Source organism: Carettochelys insculpta, chromosome 6 (assembly GCF_033958435.1).
Source record: "Carettochelys insculpta isolate YL-2023 chromosome 6, ASM3395843v1, whole genome shotgun sequence".
Classification (NCBI taxonomy): domain Eukaryota; kingdom Metazoa; phylum Chordata; order Testudines; family Carettochelyidae; genus Carettochelys; species Carettochelys insculpta.
Window position 1 is genome coordinate 119,742,839 of NC_134142.1, and position 23,789 is coordinate 119,766,627.

General features: G+C 61.6%; 1 protein-coding gene across 1 annotated transcript; it reads right to left on the minus strand.

Annotated features, from left to right (window-relative positions):
• Positions 1-1,752: 1,752 nt before the first annotated feature.
• On the minus strand, positions 1,753-21,848 carry GRK2 (G protein-coupled receptor kinase 2). Its single transcript, XM_074998071.1, has 21 exons — positions 21,224-21,848; positions 16,690-16,766; positions 15,201-15,274; positions 14,881-14,982; positions 14,368-14,442; positions 13,853-13,914; positions 13,467-13,518; positions 11,854-11,945; positions 11,222-11,321; positions 10,758-10,836; positions 10,354-10,484; positions 8,659-8,753; positions 7,968-8,075; positions 7,790-7,856; positions 7,119-7,219; positions 6,695-6,761; positions 6,487-6,582; positions 5,696-5,858; positions 5,273-5,409; positions 5,072-5,185; positions 1,753-3,641 (listed from the first exon to the last, which is right to left on the minus strand). The coding sequence occupies exons 1-21, from the start codon at positions 21,334-21,336 to the stop codon at positions 3,477-3,479; spliced, it is 2,070 nt and encodes a 689-aa protein (XP_074854172.1). The 5' UTR covers positions 21,337-21,848; the 3' UTR covers positions 1,753-3,476.
• Positions 21,849-23,789: the final 1,941 nt, after the last annotated feature.

Below are 23,789 nucleotides of genomic sequence, written 5' to 3' on the forward strand. Positions count from 1 at the left end.
ATCTTTACCCACTGTAAGGGGCACAAGGCACAGACTGGCTGGCCGTGAGAAGACTGCCCTCCCCCTGAGCGCCGCACCCTGCCGGGACACCAAACACAGCACTGCTTACAGGGGCCACAACACCCTCTCCTGAGCCCCCCCTCCTCCCTTCAGAACAGCACCCCTAGGACCAGACTGGGGCACTGGAATACCCCCACCCGAGAGCATGCAAAGCCAGTCCTGCCTGGGCGCTTTACCCTGCAGCCAATGCTGCTGGCTGCGTGAGCTGCGGCAGCAGCAACACAGGATCTTGGCTGAGGACACCTCTCAGAGCAGGTGAGAGGGACTGAAAACTGATGGAAGCAGATGCAGCGGCAGGGTTGGGGGCAGTACTGGGATGGCAGGGGGGCTGCAGGTCACAACTGAAGGGCACATACAGAGCTGGGCAGGGGCATCAGGTTAGCACCCAAAGCAGAGGATCACCTACCATCTACCACAACTGGAGCACTGGGTCCAGTTGTGGGCCCCACATTTCATGAGGGACTGGAGAAATTGGAGGGGAGCCAGCGAAGAGCAACTATGATGACTGACGGTCTAGAAAACAGGAACTGCAAAGGGAGATGAAAAGAACTGGGTTTGTTTAGTTAGGACAAGGGAAGCTGAGCAGGGACATGACAGCAGCTTTCAAGTACCTGAAGGGGTGTTACAAGGAGGAAGGAGAAGAATTGTTCTCCTTGGCCTGTCAGGATAGAACAAGGGGCAATGGGCTTAAGCTGCAGCAAGGGAGGTTTAGGTTGGACATTAGGAAACTTCCTGTCAGGGTGGTCAAACACTGGAGTAAATTGCCTGGGGAGGTTATAGAAGCACCATCACTCGAGATATTTAAGCACAGTCTGGATAAATATCTCACATGGATGATCTACATCCAGTGTCCAATACGTTTGCTACCCACCTGTGGCAAATGGGACAGTGTGTTGTGGCAAATATAGGTGTAGCCAACCCACGGCTCTCAAGCCGCATGCGTCTGCTCCTGAAAGCCGCACACGGGGAGCACCGCCTGCCTGCTCTGCGCACATGCCCTACCGCTTGGTGGGAGAAGCACGTGGGGGCTCTGGCGAGTCACTGGCATTGGATTAGAACAGGCGGCGGGGGCTGTGGGTGCCTGGCTCAGGAGAAGGCATTTATTTGGGGGCAGTGCTGGGAGCAAAGTATGTTGCGGATCTTGGATATAAACCTGGAGGTGGAGTTGAGATGCTCAGTCTGGAATATTTGCCTGGTTTCAGGGCCTTAGTAAAAGATAAAGATTGGAACATGTCACACTGATTTCTAATATTAACAAACAGATCATCTGAAATTGTTTGTGTGGCGCACGAAACGCCTCCCACTATTCTTATTTAAGAACCTTTTGTACGATATAATGTGGCGACTATGGAAAGACAACCACGAGTGGGGCCATCTTTGAATTCCCACTAGACACCGTCCAGCTAGATGGTGCTTGCTCCTGCCGTGTGGGCAGGGGATGGGGTGCAATGGCCTCTTGAGGTCCCTCCCACCTCTACTCTTCCATGCCTCTACCCACTCCCTGTTCAGCAGGATACCCGAGGTGAGCCCCACGTGCCCCTCCCTGCCCTCCTCGTGGCCCAGGCTCTCCCAGCTGCACTCCCCCCACCCAGAGCAGCATCCCCCAGTGACCCTGCTCTAAGAGGCTGTGAGAGGAGGGGTGAGATCCCCCAGTGCTGAGCCAGCCTCCTCCCCCCGCAGCAGACAGAGCCCTGTTTTTTCACTTTTTTATTATAAAAAACTCAATTTTTTTCCCGCTCCACTCTTTAAAATCACATTCAAAAATCGGCCAAAAAATTAATAACCCCGAGAAGAGACGGACCAGAAACCAATATTTACAGACACCGCGAGGGGGGAGGGGCAGCCCCCCCAAAAGAAAATCGCCCCCGCAGGAGATGCAGAAAGAGCCATTGGCAGAACGGGCAGAACTCATCACATGGAGTGGGGGAGGAGGAGGTGCATGCAGGAGGGCCAGGTTTGCATGCGGTGGGGGGCTGGGAAACCACAGAGATGTGGGAGGAGGCGGGGGGAAGACCTCCTCCCCTTCTTCCCCCTTCCAAATGCTCCCTCCAATACGTTGCCCTCTCTCCTACCCTGAGCCCTGGAAAGGGGCCCAGGGTTGGCACCCCTAAAGCCCCCTGCCGGGTGTGGGGGGGGTTTATAACACTGAGTGGGGGAGGGGAAAGGAGTGGGGTGTCTGGCTGGAGCAATAATAAGGGGGGGCTGTGGATGGGCGGAGGCAGAAAAGCCAGCCCCCCCCCCAGGGCACAGGGGCCCCATGGCACAGAAATATTTACATTGGCCATCCTCAGACACACAATACTTGGAGTTGGCACTGGGCAGCCCTCGCTCCCTCCCTCCCCAGCCAGCTGGCCAGCACTGCAGTCAGGCAACTGGTAGCAGGCCAGGTGCCCCCAGGGCTAGGGCCCAGCAGGGGGTCTGGCTCCTTTTCCTGGGCTGGTGGCCGGGGAGGAAGAGTTGTGGCACAATGGGAGTGGTTCCGTCTGCCCAGACCTGGGTTTGGCACGGCTTAGGGGTGCAATGCGTTGCCGGCTCTGGCAGGTCAGGGACTGGCACCTTGTGATTTGGCACAGTTAATTACAAATACCCTTGGAGGCAGGTGTCCCGGGGGCAGAGCATGGGGCAGGACGGAGGGGCATTGGCACAGTGGGGGCCAGGAGCCCGGAGTGCAGGGCTGTTGGCGTGGGCACAGGACTATGCCTGAAGCAGAAAACCATTCATTCCTGACAGGAGGCCTGCACCCCACCTGATCCAGCCCCACTCACATTCAACCCCTGCCAATCCTGAGCCCCAAGACTCTCTGGTGGCACCAGGGGTCCTGCACAAGGGGGCAGCATTGCTGGGGCTGGCATCCCTTCCTATGAGAGCTTGGGATCCACACGTGGGGGGACCCAGAGCAGTCTGTCACCCCACTCTCCAATACTCACCTCAGTGCGCCAGGGATCTGGGCCACGCCCCCCTGCTGGCAGAGCCCTCAGTGCGCCAGGGATCTGGACCCCATCCCCTTGAGGGCAGAGCCCTCAGTGCACCAGGGATCTGGGCCACACCCTCTTGAGGGCAGAGCTCTCCAGCACCAGCAAGGACTTGACAATGGAGAGAGAAAACAGGAAGTTAAGTGCCAAAGAGGAAGTTTCTCGCTCTGATCCCCGCTGGCCTACTGGGGGCAGGGCCCGTGCAGCCCCTGCCCTAAGAGCTGAGACAGGAAGGGGCAGGGGAGAAATGGATCCAGAAGGCTGGACCCACCCCCACGTCAGACACTTCTGCCCCATCCCCTCCGGATACCACACCTTGTCCAGCAGGGGGGTGGGACGGGAGTCAAGGGGATCAGCCAATGAACAGTTACGGTTCCGCTGGGGGCGGGAGCCCGAGTCGAACCCCACCCAATAAATTAAAGCCGGGAGGAGGGGGCGTGGGGGTCAGAGGCCGTTGGCGCTGGAGCGCTGCAGCAGCGGCACCTTGCTGAGCTCCACGATGGGCGAGCGGGGCTTGTTCTTCATCTTGGGCACCCGCTGCAGCAGCTGCTGGGCCTCCCGGTAGGCGTTGCGCAGCTCCTTCTTCCACTGCACCAGCTCGGGGTCACTCTGCGCCGGACGAGGGGGCAGGGTTAGCCACGGGGGGGAAGCGCGACTCCATTTAGCGCACAAAGCGGTGGGTGGGGGTGGGAGGGGCCTCAGGGCTAGGGCAGGGGGTGGGGTCTTTATATGGAGAGGCAGGGCCAGGGCTGAGGGGTTGGGGTGCAGGCTGCTGGGGTTCTGTGGGGGTAGAGAGGACACCTCAAGCTCTCCAATAGCTGGGGGAGAAGTACTGGGGGTTAAGTTCTGTGGGTCGTGGTGTTCAGGTTCCAGGAATACCCCTAGCCCAGCTGCTGGGCTCCAGCAAAGTTTAGAACTGGGGGTGACCCCCAGCCAGCCTGCCAGCCCCCACCCTCCTCCGGGGTGTTCCCCAGCCCACCTGCTGCCCCTAAGCAATTGAGAAGTGCCCGAGAGCCCCTGCCGCTACCACGGGCAGAGCAATAGGGCTGGAATGGCTCCCTGCCTGTGGCCCCTGGGCAGGACAGGGTGTGTCCTCATGCGCTGCCCGTGCCGTGAGAGCCCTGGCCGCCAAGGGGAATTGTGGGGGCGGTGCCTGAGGGTAGTCACAGCTCACAGAGACCCCTAGGCCCCCTTCACCTAGGAGCCGCTGCCAGAGGGGGGGCCCAGGTAAGCACTGCACCTGCCCCCGTCTCCCTGTGCACTGCTCTCCCTCCCACTCTGAAATGCCCAACCCCTCAACCTCACACACAGGGCCTGCACCCCACTCCCCTGCCCCAGCCCCCAACCTCCCTCCCCCCTGCCCAAATTCTCCCAGACCCTTATGCAGGGGAGGATGGGGCAGGCTCTGGGCACCACCAAAGTTTCTACAACCCACTGGCCCAGCGAGGCACCTCCCCTGCGTGTGGCAGGTTGGGGGCCAGGCTAAGTTTGGGGGCAGGGCAGGGGCGTTTGCCCTGGGCTCTGCACCCCCTAGGGATGGCTGGGAGATGGGCTGGCTGCCAGCTCCCCCAATGCCTCACACGCTGCGTGCAGCTGCCCAGGACACACACAATCTGGGGCAGTCTGGTACCCCAAATGCCGCAGAGCTCTGAGTGGCTGCATGTTTCACACCTGGGGAGGGACAGCCTTGTTCGGGGGGCACCTGGCCCCCAGCCATGGCAGGTCCACAAGGGCTGGGTTCTGAGTGCCTGCACGGCGCTTGCTGGGCTGCTGTGTGCTCACGGGGAACCCACAGGAGTCCCTGGAAGCCCATGGACGGGGGAGGATCATGGCTGGAGTTTGCCACAGAAGCCCACAGGTGGGCTAGGGTCACGGCCACGGATGGTGGTAGAGTTAGCCATGGAAGCCCACGGATGGGTTGGGGTCATGGCTGGGGTCAGGACTAGCTGTGGGAACACCGGATGGGGAGCAGCAGTCCCAGCGTGAGAGCCTGGCCCGGCAGAGGAGGGGCCCCATTGCCGGCAAGGGAGCGCACTCACGTCGCACTGCAGGATGAGCTGCCTGTGCTCGCGGGTTCTGAGCAGGATGCATTTGCGCTCCTTGATCTGAGTGTCCTCCACAGACTGAATCTCCTCCATGGTGATCAGGGACTGCTGCAGGGGGCAGAGCACCGGGGCGTCAGGGAGAGACAGTGACACCCCCCCAAGTTCCTCCAGCGCCCTCCCCTGCAGAGCTCCTACCGGGGACTCGCCCTCCCCTCGCCACTCCAGCCGGTTGGGGAACAGGTAGAAGTACCGCCGCTGCCAGGGCGTCAGGAAGGGGTTGCCCATCTTGGACATGTAGCCGTGCATGATGCAGTCCTTGCCCAGGGCGTAGTCTGCCGGGGAGGGGGAGAGAGAGAGAGGGACAGTCAAATCTCAGCACCAGGAGGGACGTGCCAGTGGGGGGCGCTGCAGGGAGCGGGGAGCAGTGCTGGCAGGGGGGAGCTCCGGCAGCCTGTCTCCCCCCCCAGGGGGGCCGCTGCAGCAGTAGGGGAGATGAGGACCAGCCCTGGCTGAGCGGGAAAGCTCCCAGGCCGTGGCACGGTGGGAAGGGGGCTGGCTGTGACAGGCACGGCCCAGCTGGGGGCACCATGGGGTAGTGCGGGTCTCCCCCCAGCTCACCCTCCTCATGGCCCAGCTGCTTGTTCTTGGCCTTCTTGCGGGCCTCCAGCTTGTCGGTCTCGGTGTTGACGGCCTCGAAGACCGTCTCCGTCACCTCCTGCTGCCAGCGCTCCGAGATGGTGAGCGGGAAGTTGCGGTACAGCTCCTGGTCGCTGTCCAGCAGCTGGGGACAGATGGATGGACGGACAGACGGATGGAAGGCAGCTGGGGCTCCCCTGCTACCTCTCCCCACTGGGCTCCCTGAGGGAAGGGCTGGGTGGTTTGGGAGGCAGGCTGGCATGCCAGGGAGAGGGAAGGGAAGGAAAGGGCTTGGGGGGAGTTGCTGCATATGCTCCTGAGCCCCGCCTGGCTCCTTGCCAGCCCCAGCCAGCTTCTGCTGCCCCCCACACCAAGGGATCCCAGCCCCAGCCCAGCCCAGCCCCCTCCTCCCTGAAATCCTCCAGCTCTCCCACACCACACTGCTTACCGAGCCACTCCCAGCTCACACATGCCCCGGCAGAGCCCCCTTCAGAAAAACCTCCCCAGGCTGAGCCCCCCTCGGAGACACTCCCTCCCTAGGCTGAGCCCCATCCAGAAACAACCCTCCACCCTGCCTCAGGCTGAGCCCTCTTTGGAGAGAGCCCCCTGTACCCCACCCCGTTCCTGCACTCTCCCTTCTGCTCAAACCCCTGTCCCCAGCCTGCTCCCGCACTCAGAGCTTGGGCTGGGAGCCTGCCCCAGGGAGCAGGAGGAGCCCGCCCAGCCCTTTCCAGCAGGGGGCACTGTGCTAACCCAGGCGGTCCCTTGGGTACCTTGATCCCTTTTGTGTCCTCTTCGTCGAAGGACCCGATGTCGAAGGCGTCAGCCGCGTTCACCTCCCCGCGGGGCGGGATCAGGGGTGGTGGGTACTGCGGGGGCGGAGGAGGTGCCTTAGAGAATCTGGGGAGATGGGACGGAAGCTCCTGCCGTGTGCCTCGTCCCTCTCCTTCCCCTGCCTCTCTCCCTGCCCACCCCACTTACCTTCTGCAGGAAAACCATCTGCCAATCCAGACTCTGGAAGAAGGGATCCTCCTTCACCTCTTGTGCCCTGGGAAGGAAGAGCAGGGCAGGGTGTGAAGGTGCCCTGGCCCCCAACCCGAGTGACGCAGGGTGCTGCAGCCTGTGCTGGGCCAGGGTCTGACTCTAGCAGGGGCTGGACTGGCGCGTGAGGCAGGTGGAGATGGTGCTGCTGCACCAGCAGGGGGAGCTCCGGAGCAGCCTATGCTATAAATACACGATGTATTTGTGGAGGGCCTACCTAAACAGCGCTGCTCAGGCTGAGGGATAGGTCTCACTGAGTGAGGGAACAGCAGCCCCTTGCACCCATCCTTCCTGGGCTGACTCCTGCCACGTAGCTGCTGGCTCCTGGTGCCACCACCGCCCTGTCCCCCCATCGCAGACTCACCCATGCCCCATGCAGCCCAGACGCCGGTTGACATCTCTCTGGAGCAGCCCTTCCAGCAGGGAGCGCAGCGGAGGTGAGAAGGAGTCGGGCAGCTCTACAGGCTGTGGGGGAAGGGAGAGGGTTATTTTGTGAGGAGGGGCAAATCCCCAGCCCTGGGAGCTGGGCACACCCTGCCTGAGGCTGGAAGGCACACCGCAGTTCCAAAACACACACACACACACACACACACAGAGAACCAGCAGGGCACAGCTGTATACACACACACGCATGCACACACACAATCCCAGCCAGTCGGGGATAGCTGTGGATACCCATACATACAATCCCAGCCAACAGGGAGCAGCTGTGTGTATGTACGTGTACACACACACACACACACACACACACACACACAAATCCCAGCTAGCGGGGGGCAGTCTCATAACCAGCCACCCTAGATCCTCCTTTTACTCAGGAGCTGCAAGGCGGCATCCAGGCAGCAGGGACTTTATGGCTGGGCTAGGCAGGGCCCTGGCTGAGGGCCAGGTGAGACAGGTGGCTGGTACATCAGGCTCAGAGCTATTCCTGGCACAGAGTGACAAGGAGATGGCTGGAGTGGCTGGGCTGGGCCCCTCTCCGCAGCCAGTCTGACTGCCTGGTGCTGAGCCCCCCGACGGAGCTCCCCCACTCACCATGGTCAGGGTCATGCGGTCGATCTCATGCTTGTCCTTGGTCTTGTGCTGCCGGAAGGGGCTGTGCCTGCCATGGGAGGGCACAGGGTGGTCAGATGCTGCCCAGGCCATACCCCTGCCTCCCCCCGGTGCCTCCGCCCCACTTGCGCCCCTTCCACCCTCCAGCTCGCTCACTCACCCCCGCAGCAGCTTGAAGAGCATGCAGCCCAGGGAGAACCAGTCGGCGCTGCTGTCATAGGCCACGCCCTTCTGCAGCACCTCCGGCGCCATGTACCCGTGCGTGCCACTGTGGGGGCCCGAGGGGAGGGGAGAGACAGACAGACGGGGATCAGAGCACAACAGAGCCATGGCCAGCCCAGGAACGCAGTGCCGTACTCTCCCTGCAGAAGGCACCAAAGAGGCACCATGGCAACCCAACCTCTGCCAGCAGGGGGCGCTGCAGGGAGCTGGGTGGGGGTTGTGGGGGCAGCTCCAGGCTATTCCAATCCCAGCTTCTGCCAGCAGGGGGCGCTGCAGGGAGCTGGGTGAGAGCTGTGGGGGCAGCTCCAAGCTATTCCAATCCCAACCTCTGCCAGCAGGGGGTGCTGCAGGGAGCAGGGTGGGGCACTGGCTGGGGAGCTCCAGGCTATTCCAGTCCCAGCCTCTCCCAGCAGGGGGCGCATCAGGGAGCTGGGTGAGAGCTGTGGGGGCAGCTCCAGGCTATTCCAATCCCAGCTTCTGCCAGCAGGGGGCGCTGCAGGGAGCTGGGGGCAGGGTAAGGCTGTGGGGGGAGCTCCAGGCTATTCCTGTCCCAGCCTCGCCCAGCAGGGGGCGCTAAGGAAGCGGGGTGGGAGCACTGGCTGGGTTGGGGGCAGCTCCCAGATACTCACACACTGGCATGAGGCTTCTTCTTGGAGAAATCACAGGCCAGTCCCAGGTCGGAGATCCTGACGTGGCCGAACTCGTCCAGCAGGATGTTTGCTGGCTGCAGAGACAGGAGAGCAGCCCCATGAGCTGAGCGGATGGGGGCGGGGCTCAGGGTGGGGATGGAGGGGAAATGCAGTGACCAAAGTGCTCTGTGAATGGGAGAGAAGCCAGCGGGTGGGACCTGGGGCGCGCTGGGCAAGCTTAGACCCTCACGCCTGCCCTTCACCATGCATGGAGGTGGAGTCCTGCAATGGGCGCTCTGCTCTCAGCCTGAGATCTCTGGGCACCATCCCCTACGGATGCTAAGCTGGTGGGGACCCAAGGGGGATAGGGAGCGTTACCCTGAGATGAGCGAACCCCCTGGCTGGGGGTCGGATTCCAGGAGGGGACAGTAAGAGAGAAGCAGCTGTGTGTGTTTTGTTAGAATACAGACTAACAATCATGCAGCGCTTTAAAGACTAACAAAATCAGCCCCTAATAAATGATTGTGTTAGTCTTTCAAGTGCCACATGACGCTGGTTTGTTTTGTCAGGAGATCCCATGTGGGAAGATGGGAGATACACCCTCCTCCTCCTGCGAGAGGCCAGCTTTAGCCTTCTGCTCAGCACAGACAAATTCACTGCTGGAAACCCGCCCAGCTCGCCCGTTTGCCAGCATGGGTCAGCCAGGCGTCAGACTTCTAACCCCACGTGTACGCTTCATGAGATGCTCGTACGTCACTCCTTGCATTAATCCTACTCATAATGTCTGTCTCCCGCACTATCTGGGCTACATCCGTGTTTGCTACAGAGCTGGAAAACATTCGCTCTGAACTATGTAACTCACCAGGCAACAGCCAAAGAGCCCAGCGCACAAGGCCAAATCGCTGTGAAAGGCATTGCTGTCAAAAGTAACTGGGCCACCCTGGGACAGCACAACCCCCGAGCCTGTGCTCCTGGACCCTGCACAAGCTATGTGTAAAAGGCCCATTGGCTTGAATTCTGGGACGAGGAAGTAGAGAGCTCGGACTTGACATTTGCTGATTTCTTTGCTCTTTGGACTCCCCTACAGCTCGATCATCTTTGGAATCACCGACTCAGTGGTGCATCTGTTTGCCTGCCAATAACTCACTACCTTCGTTTTCCTTCCCGCTTAAACCTTTGGTTTGTTTACCGTTGGACTGGCTACAGGTGGGGTCTTTGGTGTGAGAGCAGAGGTACTGATCGGCCCCGGGGCCAGCCCCCAGTCTCTTGGGACTGGCAGCAACCTGAAAGTTTTGTGAGTTTTCGTGCACAGCAAAGACCACTCTCTAAGCCTGGCTGGCCTGGGGACACTGCAGACTGGTCTGCTCAAGGGGATGGACTGGTACAGTGCAGAAGAGGTCACACTTGTTTACAGGGTTGGTGAAATGTAGCTATGGAACACACCACTCATCGGGGTCTTTGCCCTGAGGCCGGGAGCCACTCCCTACAGAGTGGCAAGGAAGTTACAGTGAGGTCCCTGCGTGGGAGAAGGGACACCGGTGATGGGGTCAGGAGGGTTTACCTTGAGATCCCAGTGTGGGAGAGGGGACCCCCATAGTGGGATGGGGCAGGGCTCCAGGAGGGGGAGGGATTACCTTGAGCTCCTGATGTGAGAGGGTGGGAGACACCCTCCATGGTGGGAGGGGGTGGGTCTACCTTGAGGTCCCGATACACCACAAAGCGGTTGTGCATGTGCTCCAGACCCAGGATGATCTCGGCTGCATAGAAGCGCATGTCGTCCTCGGAGAAGACCCCATGCTGGGAGAGGTGGTAATGCAAGTCGCCCCCTGCAAGAGAGACAACCCGGTCAACACACAGCCCTGCCCTGCCTGGGAAGACAGGGAGGGCTGTGCAGGGGTGGCAGGGTGGCCTAGTGGCCAGACCACCAGGCCAGGAGCTAGGACTCCAGGGTTCCCTCTCCAGCTCCTCAAGCAAATCACATCCCTGCTCGATGACTCAGTCCCCCTCCCGCTTTTGCCTGCATGGTCAGCAAACTCTCGGGGCCAGGCCGTGTCTCTCCGAGCGCAGGGGCTGCCCTGGGGATGGTAGGGTGCTCTCACCATTCATGAGATCCAGGATGAAGCTGAGTTTGTCAGGGGTTTGGAAGGCGTACGACATACACACGATGAAGGGGCAGTCCTGGAGCAAGAGGGCGAGATGGGTCACCCATAGGGGGGCGGAGAGATGAGCTTACAAACTGCACCACTGCCGCCCCCCTCCCCCACCCACTGCCTCCCAGATTCCCCCTTCCTCCATACTGCCCCACACGCTGTCCCCACTCCTCTGCACATCCCCCATGAGCTCACCCACCCCCTCTACCACTGTCTCTGCAGGCTCTCCACTCAGGCTCCCTGGCTCCCTCCCACCTTTCACATGAACCCCCCCCCACATCAGAGAACAGACACCTGGGCTCCCCACCGGCCTTGGACTGGGCTCGCCTTGCGCTGATGCACCCCCTGCCCCGTGTATGCTGTGGTGAGGCCGCCCTGGCTGTGGAGTGTAGAATACAGAGGGCTGTCCTCACCCCCGTGCTGACGAGAGACAGCATGATGCGCTCATTTAGGGCCAGGGTCTCCCCCTGCTTCATCTTAATACGCTTCTTGTCCAGACACTTCATGGCGTACCTGTCCCCAAGAGAGAAAAATAACCCCTGCTGCTATCCCTCCGCCTGCCACAGCAAGTCCCCTCACCCCCGTATCCTTCCACCTGCCACAACAAATCCCAACACCCTGGTGTCCCTCCGCTTGCCACGGCAAATCCCCACAGCGCCCATATCCCTCCGCCTCCCATTGCAATGGCAATCCTCCCTCCTCCATATCCCTCTGTCTCCCGTGGCCATGGCAACCTGCATAGCAACAGGTATCCTTCCATCTCCCCTCCTGCCGCAGCACCTCCATTGAAGGTCTCTCTCCACTTGTGATGGCCAAGGCCACATCAGCATCACCGGTATCCTTCCCTTGCCCCCTGGGACCTCAGTAATGCTCCCTTTCTCCCAGTCGTCCCTCAGCTCCAGCACTCCCTTAGCCCAGCAGGTATCCTCCACCTCCTGGCCACAATACCCCTGGGAATCCCAGGAGACATCCCTCCACCTCCCAGCTATAATATCCTGCCCAGCTCTTCTTCCCGGGGGCCCAAACTCCAGTGTCAGCTAATTACATTTTGCCTGTGTCCGCTTTCCGGCAGCCGTACACCTCTCCGAAGCCGCCGCGGCCGATGATCCGGTGCACGCTGAAGTCATTCATGGTCAGCTGGGCCCCCGGCACGGGGAGGAATCCAGACGTTAGTTGTACTGCACTGCTGCCAACTCGCGGCCCCTCACGCCCCCGGGCAGGGAGCGGGGTTGGCTTTACTAACGCCTGGGCTCAGTTCCCATCTCCACCACTGACTCCCAGGGCAATATGCAGCAAGTCACTCCCTCCGACCCCTCCCCCAAGAGGGAGGGGCATTTGTGCCTCAGTCTCCCCCAACGCAAAGCCGGGACAACAAATCATCCAGAGTCTGGACTGTCTGTTCTGAGCAACAGGACCCAGTTTTTCTCTGTGGGTCATGTACATGCAGCACCGAGCACAATGAGTCCTTCATCGGAACAACAGCGCCTCTCCCTGGCCATTGCCACTGCGGCGAGCACTTCCATTGCAGGGAAGCTGCCCTGCTCCCCCTGAGCCCTGGAGGAGGGACCTGGACTCGCACCTGAATTTTGGGGTTTGTGAGATACACAGCTGCTTGCCAGGAAAGCCCAGCTCACAACGGCTGGGTTGAGGAGACCCCAGGGCCAGGCAAAGAACAGGAGGGTGTGGGACCGACCCCAGAGCAGGACAATGTTCAAAGCGGACACCAAGGCTGGTCTTAAGGCTGGCTCTGTCCCAAACTGACCTTTCCCGTGGGCGTTAAAGCCCCATAGCAACTGCCCCAGGGGTTTGGGATGATTTGGTAGCAATGGGGTTAGGTTAGAACCCAGGAACTCCCCGGGATGCTGGGCAGTGGGGAGTTGCTGTGCTGGGCAAAGGACACATGGAAAGGGGATGCAGTTCCAGGCATGTCCACACCCTCAGACATAAGCTGCAAACCCTCCCAAGCCAGGCCCCACAAAGATAAGACTCCAGCTCCCTTCTTTGCTTAAAACAGACCCCCACAAACCCACCCCTCCAGCGGGAACCTATAAACCCACCCTTGGGAGTACCGCGTGCAGTTTGGGTCATCCCACCCCAATAAACAGGGCGTCAGAACTGGGAAGAGTTCCGCAAAGGGCAACAAAAACGAGCGGCCTGGACCAGCCTCTAAACAAGGAGAGACTAAAACGACTGGGACTGTTCAGCTGAGAAAAGAGCCGACCAAGGTGGGACATGGTGATGGTCGTCTATTCAGTCATGGCAGGTGTAGAGAAATCGAATAAGTTACTTTCCCCTCCTCGGAATACCACAACCGGGGTTGCCCAGTGAGATCACTAGGCAGCAGGTGTCAAAGGTACAAAAGGAAGCCCAGTCGGCCTGTGGAACTCGCTGCCGGGGATGTTGGAAAGGACCAGAGTATAGATCCTGGAGTGGCTGTTAGCCAGGAGAGTTGGGGACCCAACCTCTTGCTCTGGGTGTCCCTAAACCACTGCCTGCCAGAAGCCAGGAGTGGGTGGCCAGTGACGAATCACTTGATAATTGCCCCATTCTGTTCCCTCCCTCCGAAGCAGCTGGACCTGGCCACTGTTGGGGAATAGGGCTAGAGGAACCCCTGTTCTGACCAAGTGTGGCCGTTCTCCTGCCCTGGAAGACACTCACATGGATGTTCAGCTCCACATTCTTCCACTGGCAGAAGCGGGTGAATTTGTCGCTACCAGAAAACAGAAAGAGATGAAAAAAAAATCACACCCGTCTCCCGAGAGAGAGAATCCCCCTATGGCCCTGCAAAGACCCCACCCGGCAGCCCTGTAGCAAGACCACCCATCCCTGTCCCCCAGAGAGCCCCCATAGCCCTGGAGACACACCCCATCTACCCAACCACAGGACACCAGGCTCCCCCACCAGCCACCCTGTGCAGAGACCTCCGCATCCTTCGCCTGCCAAGGTCAGTGCAGGGACAGAACCTCCAGCCCCGGCCAGAGACCTCCCCCCAACCCCCAGGACAGGGTTCCCAGCCAGCCCCCGCAGGGCCTGGCTCCTCTCACCTCTCGATGAATTTCTGGAAGATGTCCCCATGCAGGTTCTGGCAGATCTCCTCGATGTACGGCTGGGGGAGACATGGGGTGAGTGCAGGGAAGGGACGGGGGCAGCAGGGACCCCCAGTGGGACGGGGCCTGCCAGGGCATTCCTTTCCTTCCGCCCCCCATTCAGGAGCAGGGCATGGGGTGGGACACCCTTGTATTGGGGGTGGTCGTCGCCACCCTGCATGGGGGAGGGTCAGAGCTTCTCAGTTCCTCCCCCTCCTCCAGCTGCCAGGGCAGCCCCATTCCCTTGCCTGCCAGCAGCCCCTCCCACTCACTAGACAGGCTGCTCTGGTGCAGCTGGGGCGGGACTATGGAACTCGGTGGGCCCTCGTGGCACAGTGCTGGCCTAGAGGGGCCTGCCAGGAGGGCTGGCCTGGCATTGCAGGGGTGGGAGGAGGGATCTGGAGGTAGAGAGGCCCATGGGGCTGACCCTGGGGGGCTGGCAGAGGGGAGGGCGGAGGAGGGGAGACACACACCTGGAACAGGTCTGGCGGCACCTGCTTCTTGCTGAGCCGGCTCTGCACATGCTCCGTGGCGCTCTTGGAGAAGGGCTGTGGGGAGAGCCGTGGAGCAGTGATGGCTGGTGTGGCCCTCTGGCCCCCTCTTGGGGATAGGGCAGGGCTGGGGCTAGGTACCCCCCGCCCCAGGGGAGCCAGAGGGCAGGGCTGGGGCACCAGGGGAGCCCCTGGCCTTTGCGAAGGAGAAACCCAGTTCTCAGGCCGGGCTGGGCAGGCCGGGGAGCAGCGTGTGATGGTGCTGGTCTGGCAGGGCAGCTCAGAGTCCCCGCCGGGGAGGGAAGGGGGCAGCCTGTGACTGCTTCAGGATCACCCATGACCGGGGCTCACGGAGGATTTAGGGGGCCCACCTGGGGCAGGGGGCTTAATGGTTTTGCGCTTCCATCCAAGCAGCTTCTGGAGGTTTCAGAGTCCCCCCAAGCAGGGTCTGTGGCTGTTTCTGGGGTGCCCCCCCCCCAAGGACAGCGCACTCACATGCGAGCACGACAGCAGCTCCTTCATGATGTACTGGTCGAAAATCTCGCGGCTCTTGACAGCTCGATCCTCCTCCGAGTCCAGCTTCTCGTATTTCTTAATCTGGGGGGCAGGGCCAGCGGCGTCACTGGAGGGCCAGGCTGAAAAGCCATAGCGGGAGCCCCCAGCACCCCAGAGGGCAGAGGAGCCTCCCAGCAGTCACCCAGGCACCCCTCGGGGTGCTGCTCCCATGCTGGGTGGGGACAAAGAAACCCGGCGGGTCTGAAGGCCTGTGATGGGTCTGTGATGGGAGCGGGGGTTCAGCGCCCCCAGGGCCTCACCTCTTCATAGAACTCCACCAGTGCCTTGGCCTCCTCCGCTTGATTCAGGCAGAAATCCCGGAACAGCAGGTACCCTGGGAAAGAGCAAGAGTCAGGCCCCGGGGGGCAGAACCCCCATGCCGGATGGAAGTCAGCCCCTCCAGGGGGGACAAGCCGTGTGCCCCATTCCCTGAGCTGCACAAGCCTTCCGGAGCCCCTTGTTCCCTCCCATGGGCGGAATACCTTTTGTGATGTGCACCGAGGTGTGTGCACATACGCACCACCACTAGAAATACAGGCTGCCGGGCGCTCGGCTCAGCAGCTGGGCACTTCCTCAATCTGTTCCCAGAGTGCGCTGCTGGGACCCCTCCCATGCCGCTCTCGTCCAGACCAGCCACAGCAGCAACAGGCTGGTCCTGACAGGCGCCCCCAAGAGGCCTGACCCCAGGCACTGCAACTAGCAGCAGACCCCTCCCTAGAGCTGGCCCAGGCCATGCGGCAGTCCGGGTGGCTCCATCCCACCCCTGCGGTTCAACGGCGCCAGGTGCCACGCAGCCAGGGAGGCTCAGGAGCTTAGTTGGGCAACAGGCGGGGCGGCGCGGAGCAGGCCGGGGAGCGCGGGGGCGTACTGGTGTGGAAACCACAAATGCCAGCCTGGGCCGGGAAGGAAGTGACAGAGGCTTCCTGCCAGGGGCCGTTAGCTACCAATAGCAGAAAGGGGAAGTGCGCCGCCATGTCAGCCAGGAGGCCTGGGCCGACCACTGGGGTGACCTGGGCCGATATGACCGGGGCGCTCTGGCCCCCACCTCCGGAGCCCCTGGCCCCCAACCCACTTGAGAGCCCAGCCTCCCACTCCCAGCCCCTGGCCCCCAGGGGCCCCACACCACGACCACCCAGCCACCCGCCACTCCCTCCCCATGGCCTGGGAGGGCTCTGGATTTCTGACCCTCAACTAAGCCCAACCTCCACCAGGGAACCCCAGCCTCTGCCCATCCCCCACCCAAGCAATGACCACCCCCAGGCACCATCTCCCTGCCCACCACCTGACTCATCCTCCAAAGCCCCCATCTCTCTCCCCCCCCCCCCGGCACACTTCCAGGCATCCTCTTCCCACCCAGCACCCCTTCCGGCTATGGCCCCCCAGAGGGATTTGGGGCTGGTTCCTGAGGGGCTGGGGAGAGATGGGAACTGCCCAAGCCACACAAAGAGGAAGGAGAATTTCATTTTGCACCTCTGCTCATGCTCACGGCCAGTCTTTCGTCTCTCCCAGGGCTGTGGCTAACCAGCCGGGCTCAGGGCCGGCCCTGGGGACAGCTATGAGCACAGAGCTGCCTTGTCCCCCTCGCTCCCCACCCGCAGTCCCCTGCTAGTCCAGCCCCAGCACCCCACACGGCCCTGCTGTTCTCCCTCCATCCTCACACTCCCACACAGATAGGGGGATCCCTGGGCGGGGGGGGATGGACACATGCATGGGTGTTTCTCTCCCCCCAGGCCCCACGCACACACTCACCGATCTTCTGAGAAAAGATCTTTTCAAAGGTCACTTCGTCCCGGTCCTCCAGGTACTTCTGCATGACGCTGCGGATGCTGGCGAGACAGCACACAAGGGGCTCATCAGGACATGCAGCCCCCAGCAGAACCCTCCTAGGCCCACCCGGACTCCCTGGAGGGGTTGGACAGGCACCTCCCCGCCGGAGCCCCTTCCCAGGATGGGGATTTCATGATGGGCGCTCCTCCGCTCGCCAATATTCATTGGTTTGTTCCATTCCAGTTCCCTCCCCTCTAGCTGCAGCTTCACCACATTTTTTGGGTGGGAATTTCCTGGGAGCAAGGTCAGTTACTCTCGAGCACAGGCATTAACCAGCCATCCAAAGGCCTGAGTGCAGGTCAGACCCTGTCACGCCAGGCACAGCACCCATTCATGAGAAACAGCCTCTATCCTTGGGGTCCCTACTCCAGCTACACAGGACAAAGGCCAGAACACAGCCGGAGTCACAGAGACAGGACGGGACTGGCCCCACGTCACCCAGCTCCACCCACTAGCTGCCGCTGCCTCAGGAACTGGTCGCGCTGTGCCAGAACTGGGACCAGTTCTCTTGCACAACTCCATCATTCTCCATCTCTCTCGGGAGCTCACTTGGCCCCCATCGCTGCTCCAGCCAAGAGCTTTGGGGTCTTTAATGGATTTAGCGTCCCAGGAGGGTAGGAAGTGTCTATAGCCTCATGTTCCAGATGGGGAAACTGAGGCACGGAGTAGCTGAGTGCAGTGCCCAAAGTTACACAGGAAAGAGGACGGTATTGAAAGCAAATGTCCCAGCCCCCAGCTTAACACCCGAACACCCGAGCCACTGCCTCTTTCAGCAGAGTACTGAGTTCAATACGGGGTCCAGCCCAACCACGCCAGACCTGCAGGTTGCCCAATGGCTTTTGATCCAGCTGATCACCACAGCGCCCGGACCAGAGACCTCTGCCCAGGGCTGGCAGAGCGGCCGGAGTCCTGTGGAGCTCAGAAGTGCTGCTCAGAACCAATGTTCCCTCTCAGTTTTTCCATCCATGAGCAAAATAAACTTTGTTCTGGGCACTAAGGCATGTGGGGATGCGCCCCAACTGTAGAAACACAGGCTGCTGGCTGTGGGCCCTCTGCTAATCAGCTGGGCAGCACCTGATTCTCTCCTGGGCAGCTGCCCAAGTGCTCAGCTTACAGGGAACGCTGCCTAGAGTCCTTCAGCCCCACCAGGGGCTTCTGTGGGCCACCAAAATCTCGCCCTAGGGAACATCCCACTTGCCCAGCGCACCCATGAGCAGGTCCCCCAGGGGTTCGGCCAGCACCAGGCAGCAGCCAGCACCCAAACCTGAGCGGGAAGACACCCAGCCCTGGGGCACAAAGAACATCGCAGACTCAGGGGACGTATCCCCCACAGGAAAGCCAAGTCTGGTGGATAATGGGGAGATGGAGAGAAGTCACAGAAGGGTGGGGACCTGCACACAGGGACCTGGCAGTGCTCAGGGCAAAGAGGAGAACTTGACCTGGGCAAGATGCCTGGGTGCTCTGGGAGGGAAGTGGGGTCTAGTTATTAGAGAAGTGGAGAAGGATTCTCAGGACTCCTGGGCTCTACAGGTCTGGGAGGGAAGTGATGTCTAGTGGTTGGGGGGGCACGTGGGGAGGCTGGGTTCTATTGCCAGCTCTGAAGCGGATACCCGGCGTGACCACCGTCTCTCAGTGCCCAAATTCCCCACTGGTAAAGCAAAGAGGCCGACCCTGCCTATGCAGTCTGAGCTCTTCAGGGCACAGGCGCTCATGCTCCAGTCTGTTCAGCGCCTGGCGCAGCAGGGGTCCACCCCATGGGGCTAAGGAAGGCAGATACAAGTCAAAGATCTGGCCCACACTGCCCTGCTAGGAGGCTCCTCACCCCCCACCCCCAAGAGCAGAGGGACACATGCATCGCCGAAGATGGATACCAGGTGAGATGGGCCCCTGCCCTGGGCTTGCCCATGTGGCTACCAGCCCTCCTGTAGGTCCCAGAAGGCCAGCGCAGCACTGCCCAGGAAGGTGCCATCCTCCCTCAGCCCTGCCCCTCTAACAGACCATGGGCCAGAGCACTTGGGTCACAGGGGGGTCTGGCAGGGCAGGGAGCCCCAGTAGTAGAGGTAGGGGAGTGACGAACAGACTTCAGTGGGTGGTCTCTGCCCGCAGCCTTCCCTAGGGGGCTGGGTCAGGTCCTGCTGTGACCCCCTTACTCCTCTCCAGGGCAAAGGGAGCCCAGGGCTACTGTCCTGGTATCTTCTCACAGCTACAGAAAGCGCCTGGCCTTATAACCCAGGGCTGTGAGTTCAGTCCTTCAGGAGGCCATTTAGGGGTCTGGGGCAAATAGGTTTAACAACACAAAACAAAACATTTGTTAGGGATGGTGCTTGGTCCTCCCAAGAGAACAGGGGACTGGACTCAGTGACCTCCTGAGGTCCCTTCCAGCTTTATGAGATGTGTATTTCCACCTCTGCTTTCCAGCCCCCACACCGCACACAGGCCTGGCCCCTCTCACGACCACTTCCTGCCACAGAGGCCTGGCCCCTCCCCCCACTCTCCCCCCACCACGTAAGCCTGGCTCCTCCCTGGTGCCTGACACCCCAACACACAGGCCTTGCTCCTTCCCTCCTGCCACTGCCCCTCCACAGCACACAGGCCTGGCCCCTCCTCCCACTGCCCCCCAGCACACAAGCTCCGCCCCCTGAGGCCTACCCTGCTCCCACACAGAGACAGAGGGGCATGTGGTATTGGTGGGGGAACCCACCACTAAGGAAGGTCTGGGGTCCAACAGGCCTGGCCCCATCCTACCATGGGCCCAGGGCAGAGAAATCTGGAGCTGAGGCAGCCCCCTGTGTTTCCAGGGGCTCCTAGCTAAAAAAAGTCCCCCGGCTACCCCCGGCGGGCACCTGCCCCTGCAGAGAAGCTGAGGCAGGAGCTTGCCTGGCCCTCGGGCCGGTTCCCCACAGCCCGCTGGGGCTCAGCAAGCTGGGAACGGACCTGCTCACACATCCACTCCAGTGGGTGGAAACCCACAGTCCCACCCCCACGGCCTGGGCCTGTGTGACTGGCTCTGCTGGCTGTCAAGACCAGGCCCCTGTCTGCCGCACAGCCCAGACCCAGCCTCCTCTCCCCTCCCAGGGGCCATTTCCAGCTAATCGTACCCCCCTGCCTCCCATTGCACTGTGGCCCTGGGATGAGTTTGGGGCCTAGAGCCCATGGCCTCTATGCTGGGTGGCCGGGGAAGGGGGCGGTTCCCAGGAAGGAGCCTGGACTCTGAGCTCCCTTATCCCTCAGCCTGCAGTGGGGGGCAGTGTGAGGCCAGGCTCTTTGCTGGAAGTGACTGACCACGGGCTCCATGGGTCCAGCTTGGTGCTGAGTCAGTGTATCCCAGCTGATCCACTAAGCCCCAGCCCAGTTCGGATGTGACCCCCTCCAACGCCCTGGTCCGACCACCACCGCACCACACATCCCATAGGTGCACGGATATAAAAGGAAGGGGGATCGGCCCTGGCTTTTTGCTCCGTGCTGCTCCTCTCCCACCCCAGAGCCAGCCGCATTTTGACTTTCTCTGCCCTAGTCCCATGGAAGGCGGGTAGGTGCCCGGTGTTGCCAAAGGGTTTTGCAACCCACAAACGGTACCATGCTATCGTACCCATCTATTGTGCCACAGGCTGGCCTGGCCCCCAGGGCCCATGGAAAGTGCCACTAGCCCCTCACGCAGCATGGGATTGGGAGGGCGCTGGGCAGAGATGACCCTCAGCCCAGTCTAAGCCTGGAACCCAGCTGCATCTGATGCATGCCCCCCTGTAGCCTGCTGTGCAGCTGGGCCACAGCAGGTACGAGGCATCTGATTTCTGCCTGCATCGTGCTGGACATGCGGGGGCCATTCTTCCCAAGCGTGGGGAGCTCAGGAGAGCCCTGGCACTGGGAAGGGAGAGCTACACCTGAGAGGGCAGCGTGGGGCAGGGTTTCAAGGCTTTATAGGCCTACTCCCCCTCCCCCAGCTGTCAGAGCAGGGCACAGCAGCCTGGAAAAAACAAAATAATGGGAAATAATCCAGACTGGGAGAGGAGGGGAGATCAGGAAGCCACAAGCTGGACAGGGCAGTGTGTACCAGTCCCCCCCACACACACACACAAACACACAACAGACACACACAGAGCTCCCCACAATCCCCTGCACCACCCCAAAACACACACCCACCCACCACAGCCCCCCACAATCACCCACACAACCCCCCAAACAGACACACACAGCTCCCCACTAGCTTCCCACCACGCACACACAGCCGCCCAAACACACAACGCACACACAGCCCCCCACAACGCGCACACAGCCCCACACGACCCCAAAACGCACACACAGCTCCCCACACACCCCCAAGACACAACAGACCCCCCCAAGACACAACAGACCCCCACAGCCCCCCCAACACACACACACACACACAGCTCCCCGCCCCCCAGCCGCGGGGAAGGCACCTGGCAGCGGCGGGGGACGCGCGCGGCCCCGGGCTCACCTGGGCTCAGGTAAGAGGATCTTCTTGCTGGCCCTGGCCGCCGGGGTGGATTTGCTTTTCTCCATGGCCATCAAGTAGCTGACATCCGCCAGCACCGCTTCCAGGTCGGCCATCTTGCCGGCTGCGGGCTCGCTCCCCGCCCGGCCTGTCGGAGCCCGCTTCGGAGCGGCTCGCTGCCGCCGCGCCCCGGCCGGGCCGGGCCAAGCCGAGCCGGGCCGAGGGGTCCGCTCCCCCCGCGCCGCTCACCAGCGCGGCCACATGACGCCTCGCCGCCGCCGCCGCCGCCGCGGCCCCGTCCGCTGCTTCCTTGTGCCGGAGCGCGGCGCCTCCCCCGCGGGGTCCTGCCGGGCCGGGCCGGGCCGGGCGCGAACCCCCAGAGGGCCGCCAAGGAGCCGGCCGCGATCGCTGCGCTGCGGGGCGGGGGCAGGACCGCGCTGGTTCCGCCGGTTCGGTTCGGTTCCGTTCGCTCGGCCGCCCCCCGCGCTGCGGCTGCGGCTGCGGCTCCGGCTCCGGCTCCAACCCCCGCGAGTTCCGAGCGCTCTCCGGCTGCAGCGTAAAGCAACAAAAGTGCCCCGGAAAAGGGAAGCGAACACACGCACCCTCCCTCTTCTGCTGCACACACAGACACCCTCTCCTGCTGCGCGCACACACTCCTGCTCCACACACACACACAGACACCCTCCCTCTTCTGCTGCACACACAGACACCCTCTCCTGCTGCGCGCACACACTCCTGCTGCACACACACACACACAGACACCCTCCCTCTTCTGCTACACACACGCACACCCAGACACCCTCTTCTGCTGTGCGCACACACTCCTGCTGCACACACACACCCAGACACCCTCCCTCTTCTGCTACACACACGCACACCCAGACACCCTCTTCTGCTGCGCGCACACACTCCTGCTGCACACACACACACACACACAGACACCCTCCCTCTTCTGCTACACACACGCACACCCAGACACCCTCCCTCTTCTGCTACACACACGCACACCCAGACACCCTCTCCTGCTGCGCGCACACACTCCTGCTGCACACACACACACCCAGACACCCTCTCCTGCTGCGCGCACACACTCCTGCTGCACACACACACACCCAGACACCCTCCCTCTTCTGCTACACACACGCACACCCAGACACCCTCTTCTGCTGTGCGCACACACTCCTGCTGCACACACACACCCAGACACCCTCCCTCTTCTGCTACACACACGCACACCCAGACACCCTCTTCTGCTGCGCGCACACACTCCTGCTGCACACACACACACACAGACACCCTCCCTCTTCTGCTACACACATGCACACCCAGACACCCTCTCCTGCTGCGCGCACACACTCCTGCTGCACACACACACACACAGACACCCTCTCCTGCTGCGCGCACACACTCCTGCTGCACACACACACCCAGACACCCTCTCCTGCTGCGCGCACACACTCCTGCTGCACACACACACACCCAGACACCCTCCCTCTTCTGCTACACACACACACACACCCAGACACCCTCCCTCTTCTGCTACACACACGCACACCCAGACACCCTCTCCTGCTGCACGCACACACTCCTGCTGCACACACACACACACACAGACACCCTCTCCTGCTGCGTGCACACACTCCTGCTGCACACACACACACCCAGACACCCTCCCTCTTCTGCTACACACACGCACACCCAGACACCCTCTCCTGCTGCACGCACACACACAGACCCTCTCCTGCTGCGCGCACACACTCCTGCTGCACACACACACACACAGACACCCTCTCCTGCTACACACACACACACCCAGACACCCTCCCTCTTCTGCTACACACGCACACCCAGACACCCTCTCCTGCTGCGCGCACACACTCCTGCTGCACACACACACACACACCCTCTCCTGCTACACACACACACACCCAGACACCCTCCCTCTTCTGCTACACACACGCACACCCAGACACCCTCTCCTGCTGCGCGTACACACTCCTGCTGCACACACACACACCCAGACACCCTCCCTCTTCTGCTACACACACGCACACCCAGACACCCTCTCCTGCTGCGCGCACACACTCCTGCTGCACACACACACACACACACCCTCTCCTGCTGCACACACACACACCCAGACACCCTCCCTCTTCTGCTACACACACGCACACCCAGACACCCTCTCCTGCTGCACGCGCACACACACAGACACCCTCTCCTGCTGCACGCACACGCACACCCAGACACCCTCTCCTGCTGCACACACACACCCCTGCTGCACACACACACCCAGACACCCTCTCCTGCTGCGCACACACACTCCTGCTGCACACACACACACAGACACCCTCCCTCTTCTGCTACACACACGCACGCGCAGACACCCTCTCCTGCTGCGTGCACACACACACACCCAGACACCCTCTCCTGCTGCGCGCACACACTCCTGCTGCACACACACAGACAGACACCCTCTTCTGCTGCGCACACACACACCCAGACACCCTCTCCTGCTGCACACACACACTCCTGCCGCACACACACACAGAGACACCCTCTCCTGCTG

Bases quoted from the DNA above. Each gene is read 5' to 3' on its own strand.
- GRK2 (XM_074998071.1), bottom strand. From the start codon at position 21,336: ATGGCCGACCTGGAAGCGGTGCTGGCGGATGTCAGCTACTTGATGGCC. The intron at 15,275-16,689 runs GTGAGTGTGTGC...GCTCTTTCCCAG, and splicing joins GATCTTTTCTCAGAAGATCG to GGTACCTGCTGTTCCGGGAT. The intron at 10,485-10,757 runs GTGAGAGCACCC...TCTCTCTTGCAG, and splicing joins CATCCTGGATCTCATGAATG to GGGGCGACTTGCATTACCAC.